General features: G+C 42.0%; 1 protein-coding gene across 2 annotated transcripts in view; it reads right to left on the reverse strand.

The window, feature by feature from the left end:
* Positions 1 to 12,723, reverse strand: part of EZR (ezrin) — a 74,117-nt gene that overhangs the window by 20,999 nt on the left and 40,395 nt on the right. For both annotated transcript variants that reach the window (XM_043962467.1, XM_043962468.1), the window contains 3 exons: positions 3,123 to 3,218; positions 1,668 to 1,942; positions 684 to 767 (listed from right to left, as the gene is read on the reverse strand). In XM_043962467.1, coding sequence (XP_043818402.1) covers positions 684 to 767; positions 1,668 to 1,942; positions 3,123 to 3,218 — 455 coding nt within the window. The remainder of the gene's footprint in view (positions 1 to 683; positions 768 to 1,667; positions 1,943 to 3,122; positions 3,219 to 12,723) is intronic.

Below are 12,723 nucleotides of genomic sequence, written 5' to 3' on the forward strand. Positions count from 1 at the left end.
CACCACATCTGCTAGGACTTGGAGGACCACTGTAGTGGGGTGTTTTTGTTTAACTGGTTTCCTTTGTTCCAGTGGGGATGAGATTTCCAGAAATGACTGTAATGCAGTAACAAAAGGCCCCGAGAAGATTTATTTAAACAAACAAGGGTGTCTGGACATCTCACCTCCATGCGACATTTTTGTTTCTCTAAGATGAATGTGCCTTTTGGGGGTTCTGTCTTGTCCAATAAAAACCCATGAGGAGGCAACTACCTTGTATCCATGCATGAGCAAACCAAGGCCACTTAAGCAGCTGAGAAAAACAGGGCAATAATGGTTTGGGTTTTTTTGGGGGGGAGATGGGGGGAAAGCAGCTTCTGTATCATTTGAGCTCTTTAGATGTTTTTTTCCTTCCCTAAAAAAGTACCAAGGAAGGAAAGGTAGCCTGGGAAAAAGCTTTCCAAGGCTTACGTGTCAAGGCTACAATTTAATTATGAAAAATAAATAAAAAAAAAACAACAAAAACAAATGCCCCACCAGTTACATGAAAACTTTTAATACCTTATTAGGCATCAGAACTGAAAAACAGTTCAAAAGCCTCCTAGAGCTAATTACTCTGAGATTCCTAACCGAAGTCACATGGTAAAGAAGATTAACTGGAAGAGCTGCTGATGACCTAAATACCAGTTTGTGCTACAACTCACTTGAGCATCCCACGGTGTTCAGCGTGCCACACCTGGATCCGATCCTCCCACTGTTCTCTGGAGAGCTTGTGCTGGTCCATTACTCTGGAATACAAAAAGAAGGGAACTGACATTTCTTCCTTCCTTCCTCTCCTCCTTCATTTTTTTCTCTATCTTTTTAAATTAAGGGATGCTGAAAGCTATGAAATCTGCCTCTCATTCCCACTTCCAGGAAAATTCTTGCTTTCCTTCAGATAAAAGTCTAAGATGCCTTGGAACATGTTGCACTGGAGTCAGAACAGAGAGATACAGAATTGAGATCGCTATTCGTGATTATCGGCCCAAACCTGCCCTAATCTTGGTTGAAAAACTTCAGTGTTCTGCAATGTCTTTTTTTTTTCTCAAGAGAGGACAGAACATAAAACACACAGATAGCTGTGTGTGTAGGTACTAGATTAAGCAAAGCAAATTAACAGAGGGGCTAAGCAGGGATTTAAGGGGGCCCCACTATCATTATTTCAGAGTGCTACCCTCTTAGAAGAAATGTGACTAAGTTAATTCAATCCAACATTTATTAAGCATTAAAAATGTCTAAGGGACTGTGCCTGGCACTAGGGATACCCCAATGTAAGGAATTTATATTCCACTTGAGGGATTCAACACACATTCAGCGATGAGTAGAAGGGGAAGCCACACCTACTTCCCACCCTCTATATTTCCATGAGGACAGAATATTTTTTCTTTCTGATTATTTTTTTTCCTCCTACTACCTGAAACTATGCTAAAAGCAGTCATCAAGCTCTTCACAAAGTACACTTTGTGGGCTGGGAGAGTCAAAAGTCCAGAGTGACTCATTTAAAAAATGTACAAACCCTAGAAGTTACTGGTGTCCCAACCCTGGCCGTGCCACTCCCGATATTATCTCTGATAGTACGGGATATCCAGGATGACACAGGGGAGTGAATGGATAATGAAGGGCAGGTGGATAGTGCAGCCTGGGGTTACCTTTGAGGGATCAAACGTTCGGAGCTGAGGTACCCAGCCTTGTGCACATCCTTATTATAATCGCCAAACTTGGCTTGCACGGCATAGGACCCAAGAAGAACAGCAGTCTCAGGTGGGCAGTAGATTTCATCACTGAGGATTCCATCTTTCACTTGCAGGAAGAACAGCTTCTGGGTGATGTCCTGAATCAGTTCCTCAGGCACATCCTCTGGGTAGAATTTGGCCCGGAATTTGAACTGGAGGGGGCTCTCCTTTCTGACCTCCTGAGCAGAGACCTGGACGAGAGAAACAAAACCTACTGAGAATTCAAATGACAAAGTTCTAGATGTCAGAACACACTATCTGTGCAACAATAACACATACAAATGGGTCTCCTAAGGTTAGAATTTTCAGGATGAGATTCTTTAAAAGGCTTTTGGGGGGCAGCTAGGTGGTGCAGCGGATAGAGAACTAGCCCTGGATTCAGGAGGACCTGAGTTCAAATCCGACCTCAGACACATGACACTTACTAGCTGTGTGACCCTGGGCAAGTCACTTAACCCTCATTGCCTTGCAAAAAAAAGGCCTTTTGAGTATATTAAGCCAAAAAAAAAAAATCAGGGAAAAGCTCAGCCTTTGTGCTTTGCTAGACATTCATCAGGGATCCAACCCAGCAAAGGCCAATTATGACTTGTGTCTTCTTCTGGCCAAACCTTACTTCCAAACGGTGATCACAGGGTCATAGATTTAGCCCAGCCCAATTGCTCTTATTTTACAGATGAGGAAATTGAGGCCAGGAGAGGGACCTCAAGACCCAAAGGCTTTGGAAATTCCCCCAGTACACTAGCATCATGAGAACTTCCCAGCATGCTTGTCCTGGGCTCTAGAACTTGATATTTAAACCTAATGACTCCTCTTTCCCCATGCTGTGGGTAGATGGGCAACCCAAATTCTATATTATGCTAAACTTTGAGGAAACAAGCTGTTGGAGGATTTGTACCTTAAGAAGTGGTTTAGGGGGAGAACATTCATATTCATGTTAAGTTTACATTATCCCAGGTCTGCTAAAAATAAGAACAACTTTTCTTAAGCACTTGGGCATAATTAAGTTAACTTGAGAAAGAGGCACAAAGTTAATGTGTTTTTACCAAATATATATTTTTAAAACCCAGTTGTTGCTTTTTTAGTCTTCCCAGAAGCAAATTAGCTTCTCTGGTATATTCTAATTAAAACAAATAAACTGACCAATAAACCTAAGGTCAAATAATAGCTAAACAATGAAACACCATTGACTCAGTGAAGCAGGGAGTTAAGATACATGATACCTAGTTCCAAGGACTTCCAGTTCTCTGGAAATCTGCAAGTCTAATTTTTTTTAAAATAAAGTATTCAGGTTTCCCACATCAACAATCAATGTCAAATCAGCAAGCCAACACACCCAGATTAACAATCTGTAAATAGTTAACCCTCATTTACCTTTTTATCAAGCTTCAACCAGGTTGGAAATCCTTTATTATCCACATACTGGAGGCCAAAGTACCATACTTCCCGAAGGCCAATGGTCTTAACAACCTGGAAATATAAATGTAGAAACCAATTATAGAGGGATGCCTCTCCCAAATGGGCAGAAATACCAGGTAGTCATCATATGATCCAGCTTTCCTAGAGTTAGCCCAATTCCCAAGGGAATAACCAGTCTGACTGGCTCACTTGCTCCACAGGTCTAAGAAACTCTTGTGTACGTCTGTTCGTGGCTCTGCTTGTCAATAGTCGGTCCAGAAATCTGACAGCTAAGGATAGGGAAGTGAAGAAGCAATTGTCTGAAAGTCAGGAAACAAGATGGTGGCTCATTTCCAGGGTGGTGATGCAACAGGGTTGCAATCAGGGTTGGGAGAGAGGCAAACTTAAGTTCTATATTCACCACAGGGTGACAGGCAGATTTTTGGCTTCTGGGTTCCTAGGATGTGAAATAATGACCAACCAGTGCCAGGAACTTCATATCATGGTGTGGAGGAGGGGAAGGATTTAATCCTGCCTTAAACTAAGAGCCTGTTCTTCATTAGCCTGATGAGTCATTTTAAAAATTCTTTATGGTGCTTTTGAAGAAAAGAAAGTATCTTGCAATCTGATTCATAGAGAATGTTGTGCCAGCTACTACTGTGCACATGAATGGTTGGAGGGGGGGGGGCGGGGCAGGGGCAACTGTAGGCCATCCATTCAGCATATTCCACTAGGGACATCTGGAAAATGTGACCTGTGGTCAGTCAGGCCAGGCCAGGCTACGAATACATGCTGACAATCTCAAAAACTGCTCGATTTTTCTGGGGGACTCCCACACACTTTGTGGTTTCTTTTAGATTGTGAAAGAAAAAAAAAAGGTCCCCAGCTACCCATGATAGAAATCCCAAACCAAGTATTTATATTTTAAACTGAAATCTGATGTGCAAAGCTCACAGACAGCTAGAGTTAGGCAGGCCCTCAGAGGTCACCTAATCCACCACTGTCATCTTACAGATGAGTAAACTACCCCCAGAGAGTGAAGGGACTTTTTCTCCATTTTAGTGATCATTCAGTAGCAAAGACATTTTCTTAAAAATAAAGAACATTTGTAGTTTAACATGGGATTTAAATAAAACAGAAAAAGTTGTAGGATTTGGGGAGGCAGTGATCAATCTATGACACAGAAAATCAGACTTTTTTTTTTTTTTTTAAATTTCATAGGAACCCAAAATGAAAAGGGAAATGAACACAAATCCAGATTTCAAAGATTATGTTCAAGGTTATGATGACTCTCCCCCATACTTGCCCATGTGATTTTTTTAAACAAGCATACAAACTTTATCCCTGTTAAATAATTTCACCTTGCTAGGTTTAGCCTAACCAGCTAACATATCAAGATCTTTTGGGATTTTCATTCTGTCTGAGAAGTAGGATGGACTAGTAGTTGGAGCTGACCTTGAAGCCAGGAAAATCTGGGTTTAAGTCCCAACTCTGACACTTGCCGGCTGGGTGAACTTCTTAGGACTCTAGAGAGCTCTCTAAAGGCAGTGTATATAGAGTGGTAGGCTGGGAATTAAGAAGATGTGAGTTCCAATCTGGCCTCAGTCAGACACTGTGGGCAAACTATTTAACCTCTGTTTGCCTCAGGAGGATAGTAACACCTAACTTGCTAGGGTTGTGAGGATCAAATAAGATAATATTTGGTTAAAAAAAAAAAAGCTTAGCTCAACAGTGCCTAGCACATTCTTTGTTTTTGTTTTTTGGTGAGGCAATTGGGGTTAAGTGACTTGCCCAGGGTCACGCAGCTAGTAAGTGTTAAGTGTCTGAGGCCGAATTTGAACTCAGGTCCTCCTGACTCCAGGGTGGGTGCTCTATCCACTGTGCCACCCCTACTAGCAATTAGATTATAATTCTTGAATCCACCGAATCTAAAAGCAGACATGTTCGTTAACTGTTTATGTATGCATGTCATATCTTGTAAGGAATCCAAGCTATGCTACTTTTGAGTTTTAACTTTAAGCAAGTTAATTCGTTTTCTGGGTCTCAGCTTCCTTATCTGTCGAAGCAAGAGGTTTAGGCATAATTACCTCTAAGGTTCCTTCCAGCTCCTTTAAGGAATGAGTTTCCTGTTGCTGGAAGTATTTAAGCAGAAGGTAGAAGACCACACATTATGAATACTGTCGACAAGACTGACGTGAAGTAAGAACAGGACTAATTCCCTTCTGTGACCCTTTCTAGCCCTAATTCTGGGACACACTTCAGTGGTAGTTACTTTATCCCATAAAGCACTCTCAAGGCATGTTCCATTAGGTCAATAGGCATTCTGAAATTATTATAAACTTAGAAAAGTCTTCCTTCTTAGGGAAAACAATTTGTGGTCCCAATTTCGAAGTCTATGAACTAAAGCACCAAGCCACAGACTGAAAGGTGGTGACTAAGATTCACTCTATCAATGATTTGCTGTGTATGTGTAATGTTGGGTGAGTTTTCTTTTACTATTCTGGCTTCATCCCCATATCTTCAAAGGGAGGTGTTTAGAATCCCCAGGGTCCTAAAATTTTAAGATTCTATCTAGAAAAAAAAAAAAGCATCTTTGAAACACACACACACACACACACACACACACACACACACACACACACACACACACTGTTTGAACTTAAGGATTGTTCAAACTGCAGTATTTCTTTTTTTGTTATCCTAATTTCTTCAAGAATATTTTTTATTTTAAAAATTCTTTTTCTAAAAAAAATTGGAGCTCTGAATCTTCTCCCTCTCGCTCCTTTCCTACCCATTGGGAAGTCAAGAAATGTAGTATCAATTATACATAAAAAAGGCTTTTTTTTGGGGGGGGGCAGGGCAATGAGGGTTAAGTGACTTTCCCAGGGACACACAGCTAATGTCAAGTGTCTGAGGCTGGATCTGAACTCAGGTCCTCTCGAATCCAGGCAGGGCCAGTGCTTTATCCACACGCCACCCAGCTGCCCCCAAAGACATTATTTTTTAACAGACGTACATAAAACAATCATAGTCATAAGTACCATATTAAGGAAAAGGTGGAGGGCAACCATTTCTAACTTTCTTCAGTACCTAAGTTAAAAGAATGTATATGGGGGCAGCTAGGTGGTGCAGTGGATAGAGCACCGGCCCTGGATTCAGGAGGACCTGAGTTCAAATCCGACCTCAGACACTTAACACTTACTAGCTGTGTGACCCTGGGCAAGTCACTTAACCCCAATTGCCCCGCAAAAAAAAAAAAAAAAAGAATGTATATGACTCCCTAGTTATTTATTTTCTTCTCACTATCCTAACTACATGGGCTTACATACTAGATACTCTCAGTTCTCTCTCCTCTAGAGGTTTGTGAATGTCTAAAAAAATTTTTGTTGTTGTTGTTCAGTTGTGCCTGACTCTTTGTGATTCCATTTGGTGTTTCCTTGGCAAAGATCCTGGAGTGGTTTGTCATTTCCTTCTCCAGCTCATTTTACAGATGAGGAAACTGAAAGAAACAAGGTTAAGTGACTTGTTCAGGGTCACACAGCTAGTCAGTGTCCCAAGGCCAGATTTAAACTCACAAAGATAAGTCTTCCAGATTCCAGGCCCCAGCACTCTATACATTTCACCACTTAGCTGCCCCCCCACCCCCTTTTTTAACTACAGGGTAGCAGAGTTATGTAATAACCCCCTACACACACACACACACACACACACACACACACACACACACACACACACACACACTCACTCACTCTCTCTCTCTCTCTTTATCTCTTTCGGTTGTTTACTTAGCCTCACCCAAGACATTTTTTCTAATTCAGATTATCTACTTCATGGTAGAATGAAATTGTGAATGAACAAACAGGTTTACATAAAATGGACCCTGAACTTAGTCAATACTTGTGAGTGATTTCAAGAATACTAAATACATAAGCCCAATCAATGCACCAGCCTCCTGTAAGCCCTGAATAAAAAAAAAGCTATTCTAAACCTTATTAGCCAGGTCGAATTCTGTTATTTCAGAGTATTATTCTAATATTCTCCCTCTCCTCTAATACACAGTCTCTCCCATCCACAGAAGACAAGAGTTCCCTTGACTCAATAGTCTAAAACAAAATCAGAGCAAAATCCCACTTTTAATAACCTTGTCTCCTATTTTTTGACAAATGTCAAATTCCACCTTCTCCCTCAAATCAATTAAAATCCACCAGCATCAAAATTTGGAAGAAAAATATCCAAGAAACAGTTAAGAGTTAAGAAAATTTAGATAACATTCTCTCTCTGGGGAGATGGGCAACTGGGACTTAAAGCAGCTATGAAGAAGCTGGCATCCGTTCCATAGAAGCCTTTTTCTATAGTACAGCTTCTATTCATTTCTGGAAATTTGCCTCCAATAACTGAAATGACTCCTTTTGGGGATGGGTCCAAGGTTGACAAGCTACACATTAAAGCATAATACTGGAGACGTGGATGGGAAAGCTTCCTGTAGCAGCCTGCTCAAGCCAACTGAACAAGGGCATACTTGTTACCCACCTAGTATCCTAGGGGACCAAATACTACAAATTTTACTTAACACATTCATTTACCTAACCTCTGATTTGAGGAGTATTCTACATCCAGTTCTATCCATCTTCTCCCATGGCCCCTGCAAAACATGTCATGGTAGGGTGACCATGAGCATGATATGAGGCAGCTAGTAAGAACAGTGGACAGAATATTGGTCCTGAGTTCAAATCTAACCTCAGACACTTACCAGTTGTGTGAGCCTGGGCAAGGTCACTAAAGCTCTACTTTAGCTTCTTCTTCTATAAAATGGGAATAATAGCACCTGCTTCCCAGGGTTGTTGGGATGATCATGAGATGGTATTTGTTTTGGGGTTTTTTTGGTGAGGCAACTTGCCCAGGGTCACACAGCCAGTAAGTGTTAAGTGTCTGAGGTTGGATTTGAACTCAGGTCCTCCTGACTCCAGGGCCGGTGCTCTATCCACTGTGCCACCTAGCTGCCCCATGAGATAGTATTTGTAAAGCACTCTGCAAACCTTAAAGGGCTATTATATAAATGCTAGCTAGTGGTGGTGGAGGAGGTAGTAGTAGTAATTGTGGTAGTGGTAGTAGTAGTAGTAGTAGTTGTTATTATAGTACTAATAGCTGTGGTAGTGGTAATAGGAGTAGGAGTAATGGGAATAGTAGTGGGGGGGAAGAGGAAGAGGGGGAGGAGTGGGGGGGAGTAGTAAGAGGAAAAGGAGGAGGAGGAGTGACAAAACCAATAAGGAGGTTTCTCCTTTTTGCAAGTGGCAATGCCCTTCTATCTGACCTCATTCGTGGTCTCCAACAATATTTTAGCAATGTTGGGAGAAAGGAGAGAATCAGGAATCTTGCTAGCCCTGGCTACTTCTCCTGAGAGAGACTACAATTTTTCCATTACTCAGCAGAAAATATTTAAGAGTGGCTGAGGCTGACCAGATTGTCACCCTGTAGCCCACATGGTGATGAATCTCTCTTAGCCAAGCTCACGCTTAGAAGGCAGAGCTAGAATACAGCCATCCCTGGGGCAGCTAGGTGGCTCAGTGGATAGAGCACCGGCCCTGGATTCAGGAGTACCTGAGTTCAAATCCGGCCTCAGACACTTAAAACTTACTAGCTGTGTGACCCCGGACAAGTCACGTAACCCCAATTGCCTCACTAAAAAAAAAAAAAAAAAAAGAATACAGCCATCCCAGCTCAGCGACACATATCAGAATATAGAGGCCACTAAGTACAGGCCTCCTCTCTGCCATATCAGGGGAATTGTCTGTGATGTGTTAAATCTCACCCATCCATATAAGAAGATGCTGTAGAGAGGGCAGCTAGGTGGTGCAATGGATAAAGTACCGATCTTGGATTCAGGAGGACCTGAGTTCAAATCTGGCCTCAGACACTTGCTAGCTGTGTGACCCTGGGCAAGTCACTTAACCCCCATTGCCCCACAAAAAAAAATTTAAAAAAAAAAAAGGAAAGGAAAGGAAAAAAAAAAAGAGAAGATGCTGTAGAGCATTCAAACTAGGAAAAGAAGAGGAACTGGCTAAGTATTCAGTTCCTAAAGAATTCATTAGAGGATGGGAGTGTTATACCTGTACATACCCTGGGGATATATGGACATATATTTTTTAAACTATGGCTGTAAATTCATAGTATGCTTGTAAAAAAGGGAGACTAAGAGTCTGCAACAGGCTTTGGAAGCAATATTTTAAGAGATGGCTGGATTCTGGAACATGATTTTAAGAAACACAAAGCATGTGTAGAGCCTGTCATAGAGTGATACTGTTACTACAAAGAGGAGGATGGTAACAATAATAAACAACTTTACCAAGGGGTGATGGGCTGTGTGGGGCATTAGGACCCCCACTGTAGAGGGGAAGATATTAAGGCTGCCATTCACAGCTAGGTGGCATAAAGGGCTGGACTTGGAATAAGGAAGTCCTGAGATAAAATCCTGCCTACGAGCTGTGTTACTTAACCTGTGTAAGCCTCAGTTCTGTTATCTCTAAAATGAGGATAGTAATAGCACCTACACCTCACAGGACTGTTGTAAGGAGCAAATGAGATAACACATGTAAAGTGCTCTGCAAACCTTAAAGAATTCTAGAAATGCTAGATATTTTAAAGTTAAGAGAAGGGCCTGCAGACCCACATGTAGCTAAGTGTCAGGTCTGGGACCCTAAGTTTCTGGCTCCAAGTTCAGCACTCTTAACACTGAAAGTGCCACAAAAGAATGTTCCACTGTGACCAATTAGGCCACTGTGCAGTTCCTGAATTCTCAAAGAGGTTTCAGAAACCATTCTCATAGTCAAAAGCTGCAGCAGACCAATGAGGAAAGCACATGAACAGCTAGAACGAGATTTCTACAGGCATAGAATCTAAGGCAAATTTCTCTTTGCTGTCTAAATTCAGCTATGGGCACCAGAGAGAGGTGAATGACGGATGGTTTGCAAGATACCTGATAAAAAGAAAATTATACTTCATCACCTTTCTGGAAAAGTGCTAAAACAAAACACTTTTTCAACTTGGAACTATAGATTTAGTTCTTTTTTTCCCTCCCTTTGGGGGGGGGGGCAATGAGGGTTAAGTGACTTGCCCAGGGTCACACAGCCAGTAAGTGTCAAGTGTCTGAGGCTGGATTTGAACTCAGGTCTTCCTGAATCCAGGGCCAGTGCTTTATCCACTTTGCCACCTAGCTGCCCCCTCTCCTTGGTTTTAAGCCAGAAGAGGCTTTGGAGAGAAGGCAGAGAGGAAAGCACACTGATATTGTTTCTGTCACCCCTCCACACACCTGGCCCCTCTCTATTCTGGGCACAAATTTCAGAAACACACGAGATGGCAAGGGTCCTTTGTTTTCTTTTTTTTGTTCAGTATATCTGGTCCCGTGCCACTACTGGATTCTGGACTAACCTGGGGTTTGCTACTTACTGGTGGAATTCATTTCCTCTAACTGCTCTTGCAAAATGAGATTCTCTTTCCCCACCTTCTCTCTTTCACAAGCTCAAAACAGACCATGGGATGATATTCCCACTGTTTGGGCAAAGAAGATGGAAAGGAGTTGGGTAGTGGTGATACAGAAGCATAGAAAGATACCATAGAATACTGTGGCTGGGAACTTAAAGGTCACCCAGCCTTACTCCCCCTCATTTTTTAGATGAGAAAGTGAGGCCTAAAAAGGGAGAGGAAATAACTAGTTAGTGACAGGGCCAGACAAAATGAAGTCTCCTCTACCTGAGAGCAGTCTTTTCTCTAGTTCGTGGACAAAGTGTAGATCACCCTTCCCTTTTTTATTTTTAAGAAGAGAGCAACATAAATGCACAAGTCAACAAGCATTGATTAAGCACCTGCTATGGACCAGGCTGTGTGCTAAGTGCTGGTGATATGAAGACAAAAAACCAGTCTCTGCTCTCAAGGAGCTCACAATCTAATGGGGGAAATAGGGTGTACAAAGAAGATAAAGATGAGATAAACTGGAGATAGTCTCAGAAGAAGGGCTTGAAGATTAGGGAGGACTGGGAAAGATTTTCTGCAGAAAGTGTGACTTCAGCTGAGACCCGAAGGAAGGTATAGAAGCCAAGAGGCAGAGATGAGGAAGGACAGAGTTCTGGGCGTTAAGTGCCTGGATCAGTGACCCGGCACATTGTGTACAAGAACAGGAAGGCGATGTCACTGACTGCAGAGTACATGGTTGGGAAAGGCGTGGGAAGACTAGGAAGGCCAGGTTATCATGAAGGGCCTCGAAAACCAAACAGGGGACTTTATGTATATATTATATATTTTCTATGTCTCCATCAATGTGGACGTGCACCACGCTGCCAAGGGATGAGGGTGCGCAGATGGCCGGGGAATGAGTCCAGTCTCTGGACATGCTTGACAGAGCATAGAGACATCAAGAATGACTATGCACCTGGATACTTCAACAACACATACACACAGTGGCCCTCCCTAGTCACCCACTAAAGGCAGGAAACAGCATATGAGACTTTTCTGTAATCCAAGGGTGATGCTGGGACAATGTGGTTAAAAAAAAAAAGGTGAAACAGCAAGGTTGCTTTTGCTTTTTTTTTTCCTAACAGAAACAAGACAAACACAATGACAAAAAAGAAGGCACTAGAGACCACGCAATTAGAGCCAGACTTAGTTGGCTCTAACCCGCCCCCCCCCCCATCCATCTGAAAAGGTCATTTAAAACATGTTGGCAAAACTTTTAGCAAGAATGAACACTATTCAGTCATGTCTGCCTAGTGGAGCTGAAAGGTTCATTCTACATACAGTCTTTTTTGTTAGAGGCCAGTAGAGAGTAAAATAGTTTTGAAAGAAATTAGGGGGGGAAAAAGTTAGACCCCCGAAAAATGAAACCATTGAAGTATTCAATACTTGTTAATGCATCTAATTTTAGCAAGGAGGCAGAAAATCTTTTTTACTTCCAACATAAAGAATAGCACCACATGAGAAGAAAGAGAACAGTTTACAGTCACTCTTAGAAGAGGAAATTAAAAATTAGAAATTAAAATAGTAAGATTAGATCGGATGAGCCATTATTGTGGAACAAGGGAGGGAAGGGGAATGGTTAGCTAAGCTAATAATTTACAAGTGCACAAGGTAAGAGGTAGCCCTTTAAATTACTCTCTCTAAATCACCATTTCTTCCATTCATAGTTACTCAAGCATAACCATCTAGAAATTAGAAACTGTCCCAAACAAGGATAGAAAGGATGCACTGGGCCAATCACAGAGATCGATTTTCTCAGGGACACAGAAATGGTGCCAGGAAGTACCATGGCCATTCTTGGAGGCAGAACAGGAAATGCAAGGAATACCAGAGTGATGGTCTCTCCTCTTACAGCTGAGGCTATGAGATGGGAATTCTGCTCCTATGGATTCAGTTCTCTCCAGCTCAGGACCAGGAGTGGCACAGATTACTATCCTGCATAGGACTAACATTTATCCAGGTCTTTAAGTTTGCAAAATGCTCCATCTTTTCATTGCTCCTCACAACTGTCCAATCTACACAAGTGATATTATCAGACCCATTTTTACAAATGGAGAAACTAGGGTCACAA

This window comes from Dromiciops gliroides, chromosome 4, assembly GCF_019393635.1.
Source record: "Dromiciops gliroides isolate mDroGli1 chromosome 4, mDroGli1.pri, whole genome shotgun sequence".
NCBI classification, from domain to species: Eukaryota; Metazoa; Chordata; class Mammalia; order Microbiotheria; family Microbiotheriidae; genus Dromiciops; species Dromiciops gliroides.